Here is a 23,130-nt window from a genome sequence, read left to right as displayed (position 1 = left end):
AAATATATCAAATTTATTTTCAATGTGTCATTGAAAGTTTACATGATAATAAAAATATTTTTAATGTATACTTAAATTATATCAAATTTATATGTTTTGTTACGTGTGTAAGCAGTTGACATATTAAAAGAATTAACTCGTGTTAATTTTTTTAGGTTATTTGTTTAGTTGATTTCTAGAAAAAAAATAATTATTATTTAATATAAGAATTAATGGGGAGTTGACCTTTTTAATTTATATTTATTTGTATAATATAAGATTATTATAATCTTATAAATCGAGGTGCAAACTTATCGAGGTGCAAACTTAATGGATTAATCTAAATTGAATTATATTGATTTAATATATTGTTTTGAATTTTTTTAGTTAAATTATATATTTTTTCTGTTATTTAATTTGTCTTGAAACTCAAGAATTTGCACGGTCACAATGAAATTAACCCCACACAATTTAAAAAATATTTCTAACAAAAAATAAATAAACACACTTGGATGTTCTTTTATATTTTAAAAATTCTTTCTTAGAACAATAGCATCGTGAAGGACAATAATATAATCCAAACTAATCTTATCTTTTGTTGAAATGAAACGATGCAACACGTTATGTGCGCAAATATTTTACAAGATTAGTTTTTTGAAATCAGACCCACAGCGTAGAACACTTGGATTTTAGAGTGCTGGTATAATTCGCTTTTCAGTATTGACATAGGTAAATGATATATTTCTTTCTTTTAAAAAAAGAAAAAAAACATCAGATCATGTCTATGCTCTTAAGAGAAAAAAAATCAAAACAACATTTCATTTATTCAAAAAGAAAAAAAAAAAGCACGTCGTTTGCACAAGAAAATATTGATGTTTTACCAACGACAATCAAAATCAAAATGCTTCAAGCATGCAACAGGTACACATGGTAGCTAATTTCCTTCGTGTTTCATGGATCGATCTTACTGAACCTCTCAAGCAACATGTTTTGCCACATCCATGATATCATCCAGGCGTCGCAAAGTCTGAACTTGACTATATGATAAAGGAGCCATTGGCTGTTACTTTAGATACAGCTAAAGTAAACTCATTTCACTTCAAAGAGAGAGGAGATACGGGCTTCAATTGAAAGTTAATTTACCCTTCTAAAAAAGAAAAGAAAACAAGAACCATCATGGTCCTTTTGAGCTTCCAAGTTCTCACAATCTGAAAAGATGACACAGAAGACACATCTAATGAAAATAACCAAGAACCTGACCTCCCACATTCCGACTGATAGCCTCTTCATGATCCAATATACCATCCGGAGTTGTGACCACAACATAACCCCACTGCCGTGTAGGAAGGTTCCGCAATCTGTAAGCTTCTATATCCTTTGCCTTAATGTCTTGCCTGTAAGTGAGAGCTCGACAATCAGTAACCCTGCCTTGTAATTCAACAGTTATCCTTCCCACTCTGTGTGGATCATAAACATGAAAGTTTTTTATATATCCCCTGTCTTTCATGATCTTAAGAAAAGAAGACATGACAGTAGAAATGGGCTGTAACTCCACAGTAGATTTACTTCTCCTCTCTGCATTCACTATTGCCCTCAAGGCATCGTTCAATATCCTCCTCCCCATCTTTCTCTCTCTTCACAGCAAGCTGGAAAACCAAATGCAAAGGAACTGTAATCCATCACACCATCAACATCAAATGTTGAAGACGCATTTCAATCAATTCCACACTAATGATGTTAATTGGATGTACAAAATCATTCAACCTGACCCAAATCTAAACCCGAAAACTATAATTTCACCACTTACTATCACAGAATTAAGCAAATCATAGGCTATGAAATTTACCTACTAGTTTGTTTTTAACAATAATCCAATAGATATCAAGAAAGCATACAAGTGGACATGGTGCAGAGAAAAGGAGAACAGTGGACAAAAGTGTAAGTAACCAATTTTTGACAAAAGTTAATACATTTGCAACTGAGAAACTCATACAAAACCAGAACCTTTGTGCAACTTTTTTTTTTTTTGGATAAATTAAGGTGAGATTAAATAAAACCAGTAATCTTTGACTGGACCATTGTCTTTCTCTTCTATTTCTCCTGCCATCCATTCAAAGAGGATATATTGACACCACTAGTTCCCAAACAAGGAAACGAGTCAGATTTAATTTCATTTCAATAAATTTATTCCAGGTCATTAGCCACACTGATGCCACTAGTTTCCAAACTAGGAAACTAGTCAAATTAAATTTCATTTCAATAATTTTATTCCTGGTCGCCAGTCACACTAACACCACTAATTTCCAAACCAGGAAACTAGTCAATTAAATATTATTCAGTACTCATATTCTTATTATTATGGACACCTACTGTAATTGAAGCAATGATAATTAGTATCAAGGATTTAGGTAAAATTAATTGACAGAGGTGCAATGCACCTGCCTCGTTCTCTGACTAACCGGTTTCCTCCTATCGCAGATGATCCTGCTCCAAGCACCTCTCATGCTTTGAATCAAGAGGTATTATTAGTATCATTTCATAGCTTCACTGCAATGTGAGCTCTCGTATCATTGCGAATTCCATTCACATAAGTTTATTTCCATGAATTAATTGAGGATTCCGTTTAGTTTCCTTCATCTAATTTCCTCATTACAGGTTCTACACCAGTTATCACTCATAATTAATGTTCAATATTTTATTCATAACTAAGATTATAGACCTTGGGTTTGGGTGTGGCTTGACTTTTTTGAAAGATAAGATATGAAACTACAACTTTTTAAAGGGACGAAAACCAGTTCCGTCATTAACATAATCAAAATTACCCATTTTCACACTTTATACAAATCTGTCCAGCAAGATTCACTTTGACTTTTCTTCAGTTTTTAATCCATATCTAGAGTTTTATAACTCCAAATTAAGTAAGGTCAGTTTCGTTTGAAAACTAACATCTCTAGCCACATCTTCCGAGAAATTTATTTCTGATTCTATCATTTTCAAGTTCTAATCTCATTGGGAAGTCAGGTGACAAAACTGTCCAGCTTCTCAATCTATGGATTTGACAATCAACCAAGTATTTTCATTCCATATTCCCTATAGCACCTTTAAGCACAATCCTCCTATTAACCAAATCTGTCCATCCCTAATGTTAGGTGTTTTCTCTTAGTTTTTTTCAATGTTTAACATAATTTCTTCTAGTTTATCCCCTTCTTATGCTAACTTAACCCATTTACTTCAAAATCCTTATTTTCCAAAACTGATCTTTTCATCCTTGTTAATTCCATTACAACATTTTTATATTCTTCTCTCCCCCTTAATCTTATGAACTTGGTTGAACGGCCCCCATTTGTTTTTCTTTGGATGTCCTCAATTTCACATGTACATGTTCAAATTTCACACTAATTCCTCTAATTCATTAACACCTGTTCATACACCTACTCTCCATTCTACCATCCATTTTAGCAATGTATTCTGCTTCTAATTAAGGATCAATGGCAATAATTGTACTTACATCACTATACCATTACCACCATTCACCCACTTGTTAACACTTTGCATTATAATTTTAAACTAAATTTCCATCCCTCCTTTTTGTTCCCAAATCTGGCCAACACCAACATGCCCATTCATCCAAGTTCTTTTATTCCAATTACTTCATCTTTTTACATCATTCCCATATTTTCATTCTAAATATTAGTTCTATGCTTTAAAGATGTGTTTACAACAAGTTCCTTCCCGCCATGAACACCCTTTCATGTTTACAAGAACACACAATCCTTCCAATTATCCAAAGTTCCATTTTTAATCACAACTTACCCTACACAAGGCTTGTTAAACATTTAGCATTTCCCCTTTCAAATCATATCTCTCACTCCCTTTTTTGTTCAAGGCTGGTCGGTTCTTGGGTTAGGAATTTCCACTTGATTTCTTTCAATTTTCTTCTTTAGTTTTGTGTCCTTCCAATGTTCACTTAACATGTTTGTTTCATTACACCTCTATTTTCAACATGCATACAAACCCTAAGGTTATAACATTTGGGGTTTTTCATCATCTCCATCAAATGTTACCAAGAACACAATTTAAACAATGAAAATCATCTTACCAAACGAATTTGAGCCTAAGTTGTGGCTTCCTAGACAACTTCTTCCTCTTCTCCTTCTTCTTCAAGCTCACTTGAATTTTTTTTCTTCCTTACTCTTCTCTATCCGTCCCTCTCTCTCTTTCTCAATGTTTTCTAGTGTAGCTTCCTTCCTCACAAATTTACAATCTCACAACCATTTTGTTTTGCAAGGACATGCAATGGATTTGGTGAAGAAGAACAAAGGGAGCGGGCTGTTTTGGGCTGTTCTGGCCGGCACCTCTTAGAGAAGAAATGAGTTGATTTTTGTCTTATTGTATTTATACCTCCCCTTTAATTACCCTAGGCCTTTCCATCATCTTCAGGCTAACTTCTGGAATTATTTTTATCATCCATAATTATTCATTCAATGTATCCTAATATTTTATTTAATACCTCTCTATTAAATCTTTCTTATCAATTTTTCACCATGTTTCCAGTCATCTTATTTGATTTATCGGGACTTTACAATCATGTTCCACGGTCATCGGTCATCGTATTTATAATGTACCGGGATTTCACAAATGTATTGCTCAATTCTGAAATATAAAAGTTATCAAGCATTCCTTATTTCCCTATGATGAAGAAATCTCCAATTTAACAAAGCATCAAAAAGTTATCCACATTTCTCAGTATTCATAAACCTAAAACTGTCGAAACTGATTTGTTTAGCAGAGCTTCTGGTTTCTAAAATGCGTATTCCAAAAATCACAAGGAAGCCATTCTTAACCAGGGAATCCCAACACTGCCATATCCTTGCCCACCCAGAAATAAAATCAGAAAATAATCATTTAACAGGCTGATAAAATTTACATAAAAATCGACAGAGAGACATTTTTTTTTGCAAACTGGGATCAACAATTACAGTCTATTTCAGTTACTAAATTTACAGATAAAGATAGAAACCGATCCCGATTCAACAGCCATTCTAAACTGTCACGATAAGTAAAAAAAGAATAACTGATGTAAGTCGCGAGATTGATAGCTTCAATTTCATTTTCACCGTAAAAAAATCAAAACTTTCTTTCTGTTTCTCAGTTTTCACAACAATCAAAAAGGAATCAATAAGCATAAGCCTAAACTTAATGACAAAAATTCGTAAAGTTTGACAGAAAGAGATGTACCTGAAGAGGCTCTCTCTCTAACGGTTACTGGAGATACAGATCAGAGGGGAGTAGAGAGAGATAAAAATGAGATAAATGTTTATTGAGATGAAAATACTAAATATTTGCAGGATGAGTGATTATTGAGATAACTTTTTTTTAGAGAAAATCCGGAGATAAAACCCTTTTGTTTTCGTGTGTTTGCCTGCTGGAAAGTGTTCGGCGGTTGAAGAGGAGAAACCCTGGGATCGTTATTGATTTTTTTAAATATATATATAGTTGGTATAAATGTGATTTTGTTAAACTTTAAGGTCATTATTGACTTTTGACTAATGTTTTGGATAAGATAAGGTAGCATCCATACCCAACTTATTACCTTCAAATTTTAGGCTAAATTTGTTCATGTGCTGCGTGCATTTTACCCTGTGACATATTTAAAAATATTTAATTAATTAATATATATTATGATTTTATATGATTCTGCTAAAAACTCTTTATTAGAATTTTATTTAAGAAAAAAACTATAACTTGTAATTTTTTAAAAGATTTTGCATGTTTGGTATTATGGTTAAAACATTATTCGCTAAAAATTTAAATTTTTTGGTTTAAAGTTAATTTTTTTAGTTTTTTTATTGTTTTAATAGGCTAGTAAAAAGATAAAAAATATTATTTTTATATATTTTTAAATAAAAAATACTTTAAAACACAATATTTATCATAACTCTCAAACATACATTTAATTTTTAAAGTATAATCATATAAAAAATAGTAAAATACGAACTACACAATTAACTGAACCAGACACGAAATATCCATAAACTTTACTGTCCATTCAAGCGGGGTCGGCATCCATCCGGCGCAAGTGAAATTGCCAGACCAAACGACATTTTCCACGTCATCTCAGCAGCGAGCCATCCACCAATTCTCATTTACCAACACAGAAATATTTCCAAGTTAGGTCCGCAGGTACCGTACTTTTTTTAATCGAGTCCCTTCATCCATTTCCAATTCCTTTATTTTATGCACAAAAACACACGTTTCTTAAGAGAAACTAGCATTTTTATTTAAAAAATTAGACAAAAAAGAGCCAGTTGGGTAATTTCCGATTGATTAAAAATAAAACACGAAAAATGAGTTAAAATGAATTTGAGTATAACGAAAAACTCCAAAAGAGATAATTGTTTCGTTCTATACCGTGAGGTAATTCATGGTGAACTTGCACGGTGTAATTACTAATTACATTTACTTTTCTTTGCACAAAAAATTTTATTTTGCTAGCGAGGTAGAATGATATTTTCCAGGGATACAAATGTTATTTGCAAATTGAATGGAAACAATTTAGTAATATATATATATATATATATTATTGGTATAAGCATAGTTAATTTTTATCAGTCTTAAATTTTGTTAGTTACACTATATTTTTATATGTTGTTTAATTTATCTTTAAACCCGTTAAATTAAACTAGTCACATTTGATTAACTCAAGCATAATTTAAAAAAAATTTCTAACAAAAAATATATAAGCAATACTTGGATTTTTTTATATTTTTTAAAAATAAAATAGTAGTGTAACATGGACAAATGATTCAATCCAAACTAATCCTGTTACCTTTTATATTTGACATTGCAGTAGATTTTATGGCCGCGGTTTAAGAAAAGATAGATTAAAAACCTTACTACCAGTTAGATTAAAATATATATTTGATTAAAATTATAGTTGAAATTATGTTGAATAAAAAACAATTAAAATATGTTTTGTTAAATTATTGTAGACCATGGACTAGATTTTGATAGAAAACACAAACAAATACACAGTATAAATGAAGATACATACATACATATATATATAACATTGTAAATCGTGACTTGTTGATACAAGAAAGTGAAGTTATTTAATAAGTATAGTTTAACTGATTAGATTTTTTTAATAGGACTCACCTCTAAATCATATATCAAATTTCTAATTAAATAAAAATTAAGTATAAATTATGGTTGGTACAAGACACACTCACAACTACAATAAACCTTTTCAGATGATGGAACATGTTACATGCCACTATTTTACAAGATTAGTTATTATTAATATATATAACATTGAAATCGTGACTTGTCGATATAAGAAAATGAAGTTATTTAATAAGTATAGTTTAACTGATTAGATTTTTTTAAAAGTACTTACCTCTAAATTATATATCAAATTCCTAATTAAATAAAAATTAAGTATAAATTATGGCTGGTACAAGAGACACTCACAACTACAATGAACCCTTTCAGATGATGGAACATGTTACATGCCACTATTTTACAAAATTAGTTATTATTAATATTATTCAGACCGTAGCAACACTTCAATATTTTTTTACATATAAAAATACCCATACCATCATTTTGGTTTGCACGGGCTCCCTTAGGATTGGGTTTTACAAGATTTATGTCGACAGGATTAAGGCTCGGTGCATGTTCGTGCTATGCAACAGGGACCACAACTTTTTTAAACATGAAAAGATATCAGGTGAGAAAATCATTTGATACTCTACTAATTAAAAAAAACATAGTTGTTTTTATCTTTATCAGGTTTTTAATTATAATCATTGTTTGTGTTAAGAAAGTTATGATTATTACATCAAGTTAATAAAAAACATTATTATGTTTTATGTGTAATTGAAAGTTAAAAAATAATAATGACAATAAACTTATGTTTAAAATCTATTTAAAATTTTTAAAAATAAAAAAAAACAATTTAAATTATTTTTTTCATGAATAGGTTATTATTGCTATCATTTTATACATAATAATTGAAAAACATATTATTTTTCTTATAGCTTATATCACATGAAATGCTTCTAAATTTTTGTGGGATAACTATATTTATAATTTATATCCACATAAAATACCTTTTAACTTTTCTATGCCACAACCCCCCCCCCCATACACACACAGCTTTTATTTACATATTTTTTAATTTTTTCAAATTAATCCGAGTCAACTAGATTTAATAACCATGATTTCAAGTGCTGGTATAATTGCTTTGCAGTATTCACAAAGGTAAATGACATATATCTTTCTTCGAAAAAAAGAAAAAAAAAACATCAGATGATGTTTATGCTCTCAAGAGAAAAAAAATCAAAACAAAATGTCATTTATTCAAAAAGATAAAAAAGAAAAAGAAAAAGCAAAGGGCCTTTTTTTTTCCTTCAATGACGTCGTTTGCACAAGAAAATATTGATGTTTTACCAAAAATTAATTGACTTGCTGCAAAACGCATCAGTTATGAGAGTGCTAATTCCCATGGTCCCAAGCCACAACAAATAGGATTTTACCTGAGACCTGAAACAGGAGGAATTTAAGAAACGAGAAAACTACCCATACTTTGCATAATCAGCCTGAAGAGCTCCCAATGGCAATCAAAATCAAAATGCTTCAAGTATGCAACAGGTACACATGGTAAGCTAATTTCCTTCGTGTTTCATGTATCGATCTTACTGAACCTCTCAAGCAACATGTTTTGCCACATCCATGATATCATCTAGGCGGTCGCAAAGTCTGAACTTGACTATATGATAAAGGAGCCATTGACTGTTACTTTAGATACAGCTAAAGTAAACTCATTTCACTTCAAAGAGAGAGGAGATACGGGCTTCAATTGAAGTTAATTTACCCTTCTAAAAAAGAAAAGAAAACAAGAACCATCATGGTCCTTTTGAGCTTCCAAGTTCTCACAATCTGAAAAGATGACACAGAAGACACATCTAATGAAAATAACCAAGAACCTGACCTCCCACATTCCGACTGATAGCCTCTTCATGATCCAATATACCATCCGGAGTTGTGACCACAACATAACCCCACTGCCGTGTAGGAAGGTTCCGCAATCTGTAAGCTTCTATATCCTTTGCCTTAATGTCTTGCCTGTAAGTGAGAGCTCGACAATCAGTAACCCTGCCTTGTAATTCAACAGTTATCCTTCCCACTCTGTGTGGATCATAAACATGAAAGTTTTTTATATATCCCCTGTCTTTCATGATCTTAAGAAAAGAAGACATGACAGTAGAAATGGGCTGTAACTCCACAGTAGATTTACTTCTCCTCTCTGCGTTCACTATTGCCCTCAAGGCATCGTTCAATATCCTCCTCCCCATCTTACTCTCTCTTCACAGCAAGCTGGAAAACCAAATGCAAAGGAACTGTAATCCATCACACCATCAACATCTAATGTTGGAAGTGCAAAATCATTAACCACACATTTTAATCAATATCATACCAATGACGTTAATTGGATGTACAAAATCACATAATACCATATTATGACATGATTATTCAACAATAGATATAATATAATACTAGAAGGAAAATTCTGTGCATACAAACAAATAGCAGCGAAACTCGACCAGCGGTTAAGGGTGGCTAAACCATGTGATATAAACTCAAAATTAGGGATGACAATGAGTATATATAAGTCAGGTTTGGTACTATCCATGCCTAAACCCGAACCTAAAATTATTATCCATACCCAACCATAAATGTGACGGGCATGGATTTTGGACACCTGAACCCAACCTGACCAGGTTACAGGTATCCATAACCCGACTCCAAACCCAAAAACTATAATTTCACCGGTTACTATCACAGAATTAAGCAAATCATAGGCTATGAAATTTACCTACTAGTTTTTTTTTTTAACAATAATCCTATAGATATCAAGAAAACATACAAGCGGACATGGAACTGAGAAAAGGAGAGCAATGGATAAAAGTGTATGTAATTGTAACCAATTTTTGCCAGAAGTTAATACATTTGCAACTGAGAAATTCTAGCAAAAGTACAATTCCCACTTGTTAAGGTACTGTCATTTTCCTAAGCAAAACGAAATAATGGTTCTACGAACAAATAGCTCGCTAGCCAGTCTACCAACCCCAATGATTATGCCTTACTCAGAATTTCATAGACCTTTTTGTAATGTAATTCTATTATTCGAATTAAATACTACATCTACACAAAACAATAGGCATGTATATACCTAAGCTGTAATTCGGAAAATAGCAACCAAAGAAATATAAAATCATAAATCCAAAGCCATGCCAATGATTACCCAAAAAAAACTCGAGAAATTCGAAAAATTGAAATGCAAAGCAAAGGATGCAAAGAGAATAATAGATTAATAAAATGCAATGATTACCTGCTAATAATATTGAGTTGATGGAGGAGAGAGAGAGAGTATTACAGATTAAGTGAGAGGGAGAAATGGCGAGAGGGGTTCCTGAGAAAAAATGCAGCAGAGCGGCGACAGTGGGTTTATTTTGGGATTGGGAATGAGAGGGCTTAGCGTAAGAGGTTTTGTTAAAAGGAACCATGTAACATTTTCCACGTTTAGTCTCAGCCATGACCCATTCACCAATTCTCATTTACCTTCACAAACTTAAACATCTCTCAGCTAGGTCCACAGGTACCAAACTTTTTTCTTAATTGAGCCCCTTCATCCATTTCCAATTACTTAATGGTATGCACTAAAACAACAGAATTTTGCTGAGAAAATTGGCTTTGGATATCTCCAAATATTAGAAACCTCTCAGAGTCCAGACAAAGAACCCAACTTTTCTTCAACGACACCACTGCCTGATTCTTTATTGGTGGAGAAAATTCTCTTCTATTTAAAGCAAGGTAATGTAAATTATTTGCATTCCCATCAACTTTGCTTAAACCCATCAATTCTAGTTGATGCTCTGTCTTTGTAATGGTAATTGCAACTGGGTCAAAGATTTATTGATCGCTTATCTTTAAAAGCTACAAACTTTAAGCATTCATCGACTTCATTGAGTTCAATGGTTCATGTTTTTGTACGTACTACAAGATTATCTAACGCCCAAGCTTTTATTTTTATAATGATTAGGAGAAGTGGGGTTTCGAGGGTTCAGGTCTTTGAGGCTTTGGTGTCATCAATGTGTAGCAATCGTGGCACTAATAATCTGGTTTTTGATTTGTTGATAATAACTTTAATGAGCATGCTAGGAGTTTAAGGGAAGGGACAGAGGCGTTTAGGATTTTTACGAGTAAAGGCTGTTATGTGCCTATAAAAATTAAAATCCTGCAAGTCTTCTTGGAGGGTTAGTGAAGATAGTTATGAAACCCAACCCGGTGGTTGACCCGGTAAAATGACCGGGTCATGGGTCTTGTGGGTCAACCCGGATAAAAAACCAAGTTAATCACCGGCCACTTTCTCGCCAATTTGCACCCGAAAGTGTTTGTTTAGTTGTAAATGCAAAAGGTTAGCCATAGGATGTTAAATCCAGTTATTTCTCTGCGTTGAATCTAATGCAGGGATTTTTTTTAGGAAGGCTAAAATATAAAGACCCCTTGACCATGGGTCCTTGTACATTGTGAAAGGCAGAGCTCCTAACATTCTCATGCTCCAGTTCTTCATAAAAACAGTTTCTATGGGTGCCTGTTGCTAGACGCAGGCTTTTACGAAAACATTCTCTACGGTTTTGTAGAATGAAAGGTGATCAAAAGGCTACCTTTCAAGTTTCAGATCTAGCTCCCTCTGTATTTTTCCGTTCCTTTTTGGCTGACAAACAAGAATAATTTCTTGTTCTTGATGCATTGCAAATTCAATTGGCCTTGATGCAAATACAAGTAAATCCTAAACAAACACTCTGGGCAGAGTCTTGAAAATTGAAGGGGCAAGAAAGATTTAAATCACAGCATTCATGGTTCTTACCTTGGCTTCAGTTGAAAATTCCGTTAATTCTCTGCTTGAAGAAGCTAGATGAGACCAGAAGCAGGCATATCTGATCTACTGATTCACCACTGAACGGCTGTGGCTTTCTTCTTCTACTCGACCGAAATTAGGGCAGAATACATTGTTATTGTTTTTTGGCTGTTTGTAAAGTTTATATATATATATGATGGGTCTCCCTCGAGTTTGTCTGGATCATGGATTGACCTGGTGGGTTAACTAGATCTTACTGGTTTGATATTTTTTTGATTTTTTATTTCACTCCAACTAGTTTAATAATCAGATTAATTAGTTTTTAGATTGATCTATCAGTCTAGATTTAATAGCTATGAGATAGATGGATTGGGGAAAGATGGATTGGCTTGGGAATTGTATATGGAATTTGTTAGAAGTGCAATTGAATTGAATGTTTATACTTTATGGTGAATGCGTTGTGTAAAAAGGGAAGATATGCAAGAGCAAAGGAAATTTTGATTGAGATGCTGAACATTGGGCCGGGCCCTGATACTACTACACATAACACATTGCCTGTTGGCAGCTGTAGAAAGACAATTCTTCTGAAGCTGGAGAATTTTTTGGTGAAATGTTATGTCGAGGTGTTGTTCCTGATTAGCATTAGTTCCCTTATTGCAGTTTTTTCGAGGAACAATTATGTTGATCAGGCATTAGTGTATTTTGGAGATATGAAGAAATCTGGTTTGGTTCTGGAAAATGTGATTCACACTATTCTTATAAATGGTTTTTGTAAAAACTGTAATATGTTGGAGGCTTTGAAGAAACGTGATGAAATGCTAGAGTAGGGTTGTGTTTTAGATGTGGTTGCATACAATACACGGTATTAAATGGATTGTGCAAAGAGAAGATGCTCACAGATGCAGATGATATGTTCACTGAGATGGCGGAGAGGGGTGTGTTCCCTGATCTCTACACCCTCACCACACTTATTCGTTGCCGTTGTAAGAATGGGGATATGAATAAAGCACTGAGCTTTTTTTGGGCAATGACTCGAAGGAATATCAAACCAGATATTACAATACATTAATTGATGGGTTTTGCAAGATGGGTGAAATTGAGAAAGCTTATGATTTATGGGATGGTGTGAACTCTAGGAAGATTTTCCCCAATCACATTACGTATGGCATTTTAATGAACATGTATTGTTGTGTGGGCCATGTATCTGTAGCCTTTAGATTGTGAGATGAGATGATTGAAAAAGGCATTAAACCCACCCTTGCCACCTGCAACACTGTTATAAAAGGCTACTACTGGTCAGCTGATGAGTTCTTGGGCAGGATGATTGCAGAAGGAGTTACTCCAGATAGCATTTCATATAGCACCCTTATTAATGGTTTTGTAAGAGAAGATCATATGGACAAAGCTTTTCTTTGGATGAATAAGATGGAAAAAGAAGGTCTGTTGCCTGATATCATTACATATAATGTAGTTATGAATGGGTTCTGTAGGCATGGTAGGATGCAAGAGGCTGAGTTGGTCTTGCGGAAAATGATCAAGAAAGGGATTACTCCAGGTAGGTCCGCGTACACAGCTTTGAAAATTGACATGTCACCCGGGAGAGCTTGAATGAGGCATTTCGATTCCATGATGAAATGCTGCAAAAAGGATTTGTCCCTGATGATGTTTTTTTTTTTTTAATTTGATCACCGTTCTGCTGTCTCGCATGGTTAATAAAATCCATGTGACCCTGGACAACTTGAAAGCTCAGTTTCATGGTGAAATGCTGCTAAGCAGATCCATTCCAGCTGATAAATCCTAATTATTTTGATCTTACAGCTTTTATACTGGCTGGATTCAGTTGTCTCTGTGCCTGCCAGGTGGGATATCCTATTTCTTATTTTTATTTTCTTTGTTCTATGTTCTGCAATATCATTTCACGACCTCTGTTACTGAATTCATTTGTGTTCTTTTTAGATGTGCTCAGAGAGTTTTAGAAAGCAGAGGTTGATTCCATTATTGTGGAGTGTTCCATGTTGGTTAGATTATAGATGCTCTTGACGAAGGTATTTCAAATGGTTTTGTAGTTCTCTTCCTTGCTCTCTGCTATGTTGCTAACTCCTTACCATAATTTGCACGCTAATTTTTCTATTTCAGGTTTAAAGAGCGAATAGCTTGTCCATCAGGTGTGAACAAGTGTATTTTTTCAAGCCGGGGAATTATAGCATAGCTGATAACTGCCATGATTTGCTATGGGACCAAGAAATGAGCAGTACTGTCGCCAACACTCTAAACCCAGTTTGTGGATTAGGATTCAGGTAAAGCTAAGAAAAGATGTTCTAAAGCGGAAGAGTCTGCTTTTATTTCCATTCGAGGAGATATGAAGGGCCAGCAAAAGTCGTCAAAACCATTTGCTTACATTTGCTTATGTTTCTCTTCATGACGAGTTCCTCGGAAGAGAAGATTTTCCTCCGGTGGCCAGAATTTTTTTTTTGCTCCGCCTTGAATTTTCTTTGAATTGATGCACAGTCTTATTCAGTTATTTGGGTAGCTTAGCAAACTCAGAGGCCCAAAAGAAAAGGGTCAGAATCCTAATTCTGTATGGAAATGGCACCCTCGCAATAGGGTTTAGACTCAAAGGATAATTGGCTATTACTTGTGAATTTTTTATTGGGATTGCGGTGTAAAATATTTTTTAAAATAGTAATTTATTTGAAAATTTATTAAAAAATATTATTTTAGATTATTTTTTATTTTTTATATCAGTAAATTAAAATCATCAAAATATATTAACACTTTATTTTAGATTGTGGTGTAAAATATTTTTTAAAATAGTTTTTTTACTTAAAAATATATTAAAATTATTGGATATACTTTTAAAAAATACTATAAATATTTTCAAAAGCAGTACCGAATCACCCCCATTTTCTACCACTTGTTAAAGCAATTTACATTCAAGTAATACTCTAATTTTGGAGTGACTTTTGCACTGCATGTTAATTGTGAATTGGGTTCAATTATTATTTCCTTTTCTGTTTGCTGACAAAAATTATCGGCATATATTTTTATTATGGGGTAATCAAGTAAGAAATATTAAATAAAAACAAAGTTATTTAATTAAGTTGAGTCTATAATTCAAGAAAAAGATATTTCACGTGTTAATATAAGTTGATCTAAATCGACTGAAAACATTATCATCTCAATGTGCAAGAAAAAAAATAATTGTCTTGAAATGTTTTTGGAATTAATATGTATTTTGATAGGGTTATGCAAGTCAACCTGTTCACATAATATCAACCCTCAACAAGATATAATTTGAAATTTAAACAAGGCAAGATGCCGAGTCACAAGGTCTTCATGATGAGTTGCTGTGAGAAGTTTAATGATATTATATATATAAAAAAATAAATTCTCAATAATAATGTGCAACAAGCTGTATTATTCTTAGTTTTTCTAACACTGACATCAAAATTATTATAATTGTTTTTATTATTCTTAGTTTTTCTAACACTGACATCAAAATTATTATAATTGTTTTTCATTAAAACTTGATTTTATGACGATGATGATAAGATGCTGTCCAAGAAACAAATATTCTAGTAAAGAATTCTAGAAAAAAAACTGAACACATTAATAAAATAAAATAAATTAATTAAAAATACACCCTTTTATCTTTATTTTAAATCAAGTATTAGGACATGGGAGTTTTATTTTGAAATGTATACGGAATACGGATGTAGAAACTTAAAATTAAACGGGAAATATAAGCTGCACAAATAATTAATATTACTGGGTATGTATCATTAGCTGGGTCATGAGCCACCACTCGCCGGATCAATTTTTTTTTCAAGTGTTCTAATGTTCTTTCTTGAAAGTATGGATTCATGCATTACTAAAGCAGTGTAAGGATGATCTGCTAAATCTTTTATGGCATCGTCGTCGCCTCCAAAGCTCAAGAAACATCATATTTTCATCTGGATGCGGACGGCGATGAAGATAAAGATTTGGTCTAAATTGTTTCTACGACTAGCCATAGAAAGGCACCGTTCATTAATTGGTGATGGTATCCATATATAACATTTTTTATTCATCTTTTATACGTACGCCAATAAGAATCCATCTCCCACACTTTTTGACCAATCTCATGATTAATAATTCCAGGTCTCCGAACTTTGTTTATTATTGTTTTTTAATCGTCATGCAATATTGTTTAATTACCTTATTATCAATCCACGTACGCGATAATGGCAGACCGTTTCTATGTACATGACGTAGCCCTTTCTTTAGTGGTGTGCAGGAGAATTGCAGTACTCATGAAATTCAATGGAGTTAAAGATGTATGGTTAAACCTAACATGGCTGCTTGTGTATGTATTTCATGAGCTTTTAACATAATTAAAGTATTTTTATTTTATTATTATTATTATTATACATCACGTGCTAAGTTGTATTATTGTGGCAGCAATGCACCATCCCCCCTCTCCCCTCAACTAGCTAGTAAGATTTGCTCAACCAATCGATATTTCTTCACTCTTTAATTATCCTTTCCGTCCATATGGATGCTGGCCTGATTAATTAAATTGAAAAAAGAAGAAGATTCTGACAGGTTTCTTAAGAATTAGATTTGGCTCGCATTTAAATTTCTTAAAGTACCAGATTAGTGTAAATAAATAAATAAACAAATACCCCTTGAATTAATTAAAGCATGTGAAATGATCGAGAATTAATACATTAGACACGTCTCTATTATTAATAAAAATTGAGATTGAGGATGATAAAGATGGGCATTTTAGCCTTCAATTATATATCTAAAAAAAGAAGTCAGCTCGTTTTTAAGGCCAAACACGGTCGAAAGATGATGATGATGATGATGATACGAATTATAAAATGTTAGAATTCTGACTACATCATTGATACAAGTAGGGGTTTTCCACAGTGTAGGACCCTCTTGTTGAATGATTCATTTACGTTGAATTTTGTGGTTTAAAAGAATGTGGTAATTGAGACAAAATTAACGTACGCTCCTGAGATTCTGGTCAGGTTTCGATTTTGGACTCTATCTTTACCATTACCGTTGACTGTCAACTAATTTAATCATCCCAAATTAAGATTTTAAGACAACGTGGCCAAACCATATATATATATATATATATATATATATATATATATATATGGGGTAAAGACACTGCAAAGGTTGCAAGAAACGAACGATATCTGCAACTTGCAAGTCCATTTCAAAGTTCTACTTACTCCATCTATACAACTTGCAAGTCAACCTGCAACTGGACAGCCAGTAATAAGAATTTGAAACAATGAATTACGAGATTGAGAGCAACTTTACATGTTTTAAATGCCAAAATAACTCAGAACCTTGTATGCATATCGATAAACGCCAATTTGGTTGATGTCACAGGTGATGACATTTGTAAAGTTTCAAACTTATTTCCAAAATATTTGCTTTCTGTATCCAAATTTAGAGGGAATCCACTTGGATCAGTCACCGAGACTGGCAACGTATGGTTAAGAAATTTACACCACTTTTCCCCGCAGACGAGGATGGTGGCCAACCAACCTTGTTGAACAACAGCACCAAAAGTTTATTACGTTGTCTGAAAATAAAGTATAAAAATACTTGTTTTTTAAAGTTTGAAAACATATTATAATAATATATTTTTTATTTTTTAAAAATTATTTTTCACATTACCACATCAAAATAAATAAAAACAAAAAACATTAATTTAAAATAAATAAAAAAATAACATAAAAATTAATTTTTTAAAAAACACTTTCAAAATATTAAAAAAAAAACCATCAAGCTCTGCTGACATTATGATTTTGGACAGCAAACAAGTTTTAAAAATTAAAGGGTTGATAATTTGGCCAGCTAACCCAATTGTGGGAGCATGGTTAAGGTTACATCTAAATTAAGTCTTGAGATCCATGCATTCTCTCCAATTTATCAAAGAAAGAAAATAATAGCACCACAACAATCCCCAACAAGCTAACACAATTGTCACCTTAATTAGGTGTTTTTCATCATACGACTTCTAATTAAAGAAAATTAAACATACGACTTCGAATTAGGTTGTATTCATTTCTAATTCGATCTAGAACACATTCTAAATTGGGTTAATGAGAGTATTTGCGTAGTGTTTAATTGACAATAACTGGAAATGGTACATGCGTCAGTAATCTTCTTACCCACATATATGTGCTGTTCAATGTTTTGATAGTTCATAAAAATAAAATAAAATTCCAATAAATATTGTTCAATGTACTGGACAATAGCATAAACTTGACTTTTGGACTGCTCTTTATACATAACCTTCTAAACAAAGTCGTATCCCGATATAATAAATACTTTAGCATTGTCAAAATCAGGATTCAAGGTCAATTTTGTCGCCGTTAATATTTTCTAATTAACCCTCTTTAAGTCTTTATGATTCAATCTTCGGCAGATATATGTTAAATCTGTCGCAGGGCCAAAACTATAAGAGAAAAGATGTTAATTTAGTTCCATTTCAGCTCGAATGACCAGCATATATCATATCATTTTAAAAAAACAAAATAAAATGGAATAAATCACATCTTATTTTGGATCTCGACTTATTCTGTATTTCTCGACCGAATTATGGCTAAACTGTTCCAAGTTTGTCCCATGTTTTCTGTTTCTGTTAATATTTTGCTAGACTGTTTTCATGTGATAGAGGAACTGTGATTTCTCCAACCAAACCAATGGTGGTTGCTCGATGCTGTAACAAAACACTCCGAGATGAGAAAAAGGTATCAGGTTGTCTCACGGATCCAAACCCGAGAAGATTCTTCAACCTCGAGCACGATAATGTGGTACAAGAAGTCTAGCAAGTGGGCATGTTCTGAAACTAGCTAGCTACCGGCAATCTCAACATTGTCTTGAGTTGGGTTGGAGAGAAGACATTTGTTTTCATTATAAAAATACTTTTTGCCTGGACAACAGTTAATGAGCAATTCTTTGTGACTGTTTTGATGCGCGCAGTTAAATTTTGTGGGCTTTCTTTTATATGGTTTCTGTACAATTACTTTTTTTTTTAATTTAGTTTTTATTACTTTCAATTTTATAGTGTGCCAATAAATTTTATAACGATGATGCTATAGTTAAAATATTTACAGTATTAGAAGAAAAGAAACAAATACGAGGAAGTTAAATTTTAATACATTATTTTTATGTTAATTATTAAGAAGATGTTTGATGTATGGTTTTTTTTTTAATTTGTATTAAAAAAATTTATTTTTTTAATATTTTAATATTTGTTTGTGTTGAATTACTTTAAGTTAAAGTTCTTTTTATTCTTGACTTTTAACCATTTAAAAATGTTTAAATTTTAAAATTATATTTAGATACTTGACATTGTATTTATTTTATATAATTTGAAGTTAATTTATTTAGATTTGAATTGAAATAATATATATTGAAATAATTTTTTGAATAATATATATATATATATATATATATATATTTCTCAAGAAATTTAGAAAATCGTGTTTCAGAAAATCTTAGAACCGTAAAAGCAGTTTGATTTTAACCAAAGCTCTTCTGTTAAGCTAATATAAAGCCGTTTAAAAGCCATCCTCTTCTTTTAATTTGCTAAATGAAACTTAATTAACCTCCAAGTATGACATTCATCTAACCAGAAGGACTCTTAACATATAATTAAATATTATTTTTTCATTGATAACATCATATGTAGAGGCAGTAAACTAATTAAAGAGCTAGAGTTCACAAGTTGAGGAGTAGAAGTACTTGAGATAAGAGATTGTATAAACGTTTTAGCAGAATGAAAATAGAGGAAATTGATGCCACTATATTAACCCGGAATATATAATATTCATTTCCTCCGGTTGGATTATCATTATATTTAGTAAATATATACATCTTTAAATTAATTAATCCAACCTTTCATGAATGCATATGAATACACCTTTAAATAAAGTAATTAAATCTTTCATTCCATGCATGTGATACTCGTTTTTTTTATGTTACACCTTTTTAATTAACTCTAATTTCTAGCCACATAAACAGTTGACCTTAAGTGCTTCTGCATTTTCAATAAATCTAGGGGTGGAATGTTGGTAAATCCACATGACCACCACCGATATATATCCCTCCGGCCGTACCCAAGGCAATGAAGAAGGCATGGATAGCATACGCACCAAGCTAAAGATATATATTATTATATATGATCCAGCCAATAACTTCATGTAGAACCATTTGTTGTGGCAGAATTACCTAGCTAGCTGGCTAAGTGTTGTAATCAAGAGGGCTAAATTTAATGAAATGTTGGTATGGCCATTTATTAGTATGGTTGCGTCAACCCAAGTCTTTAATTTTCTGTAAGACTATGATATCGTATATTCATTCATGTGAGGAGGTCCCCGGTCGGCCCTATAAAGAAACAAGTAGAGGGCACACGTTTATTTATGGCTATTGATCAGTTATGACCATATATATCATTCATCGCACATTTACATAAATTAATATTGATAAAATGCATGGTCAGTGTTCAAAGTTTTGGTAGATAGCTTGGCAGGCGAGGCCTAGCTAGCTTCATATCACCGAGTTTTTAACCAACTTATATGTATATAATCTGATGTTATTAATTGAATCAACACAAACCATATAAATCCTTGAGGAAAAGTAAAAAAGGCCAGGAAGTTGTTACAATTTCTCGTAATCATGCTAGTTAAATAAAAATAATATTTTTTTTCAATAAGATTTCCCCGTTGATCATTTCATGTTACGAAAAGATGATGCTCGAAATTATATATAGATCTGTTTTTTTAAATAAAATAAAATAAACTTAACATTTCCAACGTGTCCAAAAACAATATAACAAGTGAAGAAACATTGGATGCGATGCTAAAAAAAAAGGCTAAAACTATACTATGTATATATTTATTAACCGCTACGGATCGATCGAGCTAGCATATTGACTTTTGGGTGAGTTGTAACAACCAAGTCTTTTGGAAGTTTTGAGAAGATACCCCGTGAAGCTGTAAGAGGATTGATATATTTAGATGTTCAAAGCCGTCATGGTTGACCACCGACCCCATCAAAACCCCTTTAAGAAACATACCTAGACTTAATCAGGCTCCCTTGTTTATTTAACCCCTCCTCTCTCTTAATCTTCTCCATCCAAAACCCAAAAATACTCAAACAATCCAAACTTCATATATTTTGTCTCTGACTCCCTTCAAATGGGATATGCAGTGTTTCCATGTTTCCATCAAAGCTCAAGATCTTCAGTGGTGAAGCTAATCTTCTGGGAAGGAACCACAAGAATCTTAAAGGGCAGCAACAAACACATAGCTGGAGAGATCATGTTTCAGAATCCAGACAAAATGGTCTGCCATGCAGATTCTTTCTTCATTGGTCATCCTGTTCCATCCCTAACCATTGATGATGAGCTCATGCCAGGCCAAACCTACTTTGTCCTTCCATTAGATCGCTTTGCATGCAATGTTTTGTCAGCTTCTTCTCTTGCAGCCTTCAGCTCTAGCCCTAAACGAACCCCCATTAATTTCGGCGAGTCTCCTTTCCAGTACATAAAGGGTGCTGAGGGTAGGGTTTTGATTAAGGTTGTGCCAGAATTCATAACAAGGCTTATAAATAGAGGTGGAGATCAAGATCAAACTGCAGGTTCTACTAGCCCTGGTAATAGTTTTCTTTGTAGCACTCCAGAGTTGAAGAAGCATTATGAACAGCTGGTTGGATCAAAAGAACAAACATGGTCACCTAAACTTGAGACTATTTCAGAGTACAAAATAAGGTACTCTCCCTGCAGGTTTACAAGGTTGAAGTGGAAACAAAACGAGAAGGCATAAATTAGTATTCCACAATTCCATGTAGCTAGAGTATGCAATTACTTGGAAGATAGAGATGGATTAAACAAACATACATTAGTGATTGAGAAGTCTAATAACAAACTAAAAACTGGTAATTTTCTCCTTGCAATTTGATTATCAACTGTACATAAAATGTGATCAAATATATTTGTGTTCAAGAGCAAGTACTTTCTGCGTCTGCAACATTATTGATTGTAGTTAACCTTATATATATATATATGGTGATATGTAGGGATAATGAAAAATATTGAATTAATGTAAATTGCAATGATCAGCTTATCATTCCATGGTTAATTAAGTAGCTAGCGAGCAGTATTTAAGGGCACCCTATCCAATCGAATTAAGTTTTAGGTCACTAGCTGCTTTTTTTTTCCCTTTCCGATTAAGGGTGGAAAACATAGGTGCTATGTAATTAATTGAACTACAAGCGTACTGGACTAACACAATCAAGCATTGCCATGTATATGCAGTTTTATGCTGTCTAAATACTTTAGTGGAAACATTAATTTCTATACCCAGCTGTGAGAAAAACCAAAGATCTGCTTTTAAGTATTAGCTTTTTAGTTAACTTCAGACATTGCTATACTCGATCGGTGGGAGCGTGCTGTTTTTTTTGCTTGATTAATTAATTAAAGTTTGTTTCTCAACTGTCATATATGTGAACTATAATACGAGAAGAATCCTTTGTATAGAGGAGATAAAAAATGCTGATAAAGGACAGATGTAATTTAATTAATTCAAGGAATTTGGTTGACTAATTAACAATCTCCATATATATATATATATATATATATACTCGAGCACATCTTGATGCATGTGTGGAATGCAAGAACATCAATCTGATTAAAAGTGAAGAAATTAAGGATAGACAGTCGATCTTTGAACCACTGTAATCAGCCTGTCCAAAGCTTCCAAAGGTATGCCTATACTCTGAACTCCTGTAATTAAAAGAGATGGCATGTATACCTATACATGTGTTTTGTACTAATTGATTAGAATAGACAGCATATTATGGGACTCCAAATTGTTTCATTTCTCTTAATATAATCTATTTTGATATATTCATTCATGAAAAAAGTGAAAATTTTCATATCATCGTGCAAAAGAGCTATCTTTACGTATGTGGTAATAACAAGTATAGATGATCTATAGCCGAATGTCAATTAATGGGCTAGCTAGCAAAGTAAGCATGTGGCCTTTTCTCTTTCTGCAATAGTACGTACGTTTACTAGGAGAAACACTTGAATCTCTTTTGTTTCTCTGTTCTTGAGATTGTTTGTTCTCCGTCCTAAATGGTTTCTTGGGGAGTGCATGCTTTTCTAACGTATCCTGACCATGGAGATTTTCCCTCCTTTCCCCGAGGAG

General features: G+C 32.8%; 3 protein-coding genes and 1 pseudogene across 6 annotated transcripts; 2 read left to right on the top strand and 2 right to left on the bottom strand.

The window, feature by feature from the left end:
• Window positions 1-782: 782 nt before the first annotated feature.
• Window positions 783-5,452, bottom strand: LOC133680547 (small ribosomal subunit protein uS8my). 2 transcript variants are annotated; one of them, XM_062103556.1, is made up of 2 exons: window positions 5,218-5,452; window positions 783-1,648 (listed from the first exon to the last, which is right to left on the bottom strand). In XM_062103556.1, the coding sequence occupies exon 2, from the start codon at window positions 1,601-1,603 to the stop codon at window positions 1,214-1,216; it is 390 nt and encodes a 129-aa protein (XP_061959540.1). In that variant the 5' UTR covers window positions 1,604-1,648; window positions 5,218-5,452; the 3' UTR covers window positions 783-1,213. The 2 variants fall into 2 exon arrangements, with proteins under 2 accessions (XP_061959540.1, XP_061959539.1); XM_062103555.1 differs by having other exon boundaries at window positions 783-1,625; window positions 5,218-5,451.
• A 2,969-nt stretch (window positions 5,453-8,421) lies between these two features.
• LOC133679371 (small ribosomal subunit protein uS8my) lies at window positions 8,422-12,065 on the bottom strand. 3 transcript variants are annotated; one of them, XM_062101947.1, is made up of 2 exons: window positions 11,915-12,065; window positions 8,422-9,360 (listed from the first exon to the last, which is right to left on the bottom strand). In XM_062101947.1, exon 2 carries the CDS (start codon window positions 9,336-9,338, stop codon window positions 8,949-8,951), a length of 390 nt encoding a protein of 129 aa, XP_061957931.1. In that variant the 5' UTR covers window positions 9,339-9,360; window positions 11,915-12,065; the 3' UTR covers window positions 8,422-8,948. The 3 variants fall into 3 exon arrangements, with proteins under 3 accessions (XP_061957931.1, XP_061957933.1, XP_061957932.1); XM_062101949.1 differs by lacking the exon at window positions 11,915-12,065 and adding an exon at window positions 10,421-10,584; XM_062101948.1 differs by lacking the exon at window positions 11,915-12,065 and adding an exon at window positions 10,376-10,583.
• Window positions 12,066-12,321: 256 nt separating this feature from the next.
• On the top strand, window positions 12,322-13,751 carry LOC133679369 (pentatricopeptide repeat-containing protein At5g01110-like; annotated as a pseudogene).
• A 7,510-nt stretch (window positions 13,752-21,261) lies between these two features.
• Window positions 21,262-21,744, top strand: LOC133680154 (uncharacterized). Its single transcript, XM_062102973.1, has one exon. The coding sequence runs from the start codon at window positions 21,262-21,264 to the stop codon at window positions 21,742-21,744; it is 483 nt and encodes a 160-aa protein (XP_061958957.1).
• Window positions 21,745-23,130: the final 1,386 nt, after the last annotated feature.

Source organism: Populus nigra, chromosome 19, assembly GCF_951802175.1.
Source record: "Populus nigra chromosome 19, ddPopNigr1.1, whole genome shotgun sequence".
Classification (NCBI taxonomy): Eukaryota; Viridiplantae; Streptophyta; class Magnoliopsida; order Malpighiales; family Salicaceae; genus Populus; species Populus nigra.
Note: the sequence above shows the minus strand (reverse complement) of the source record. Positions and strands in the feature narration are given on the sequence as shown.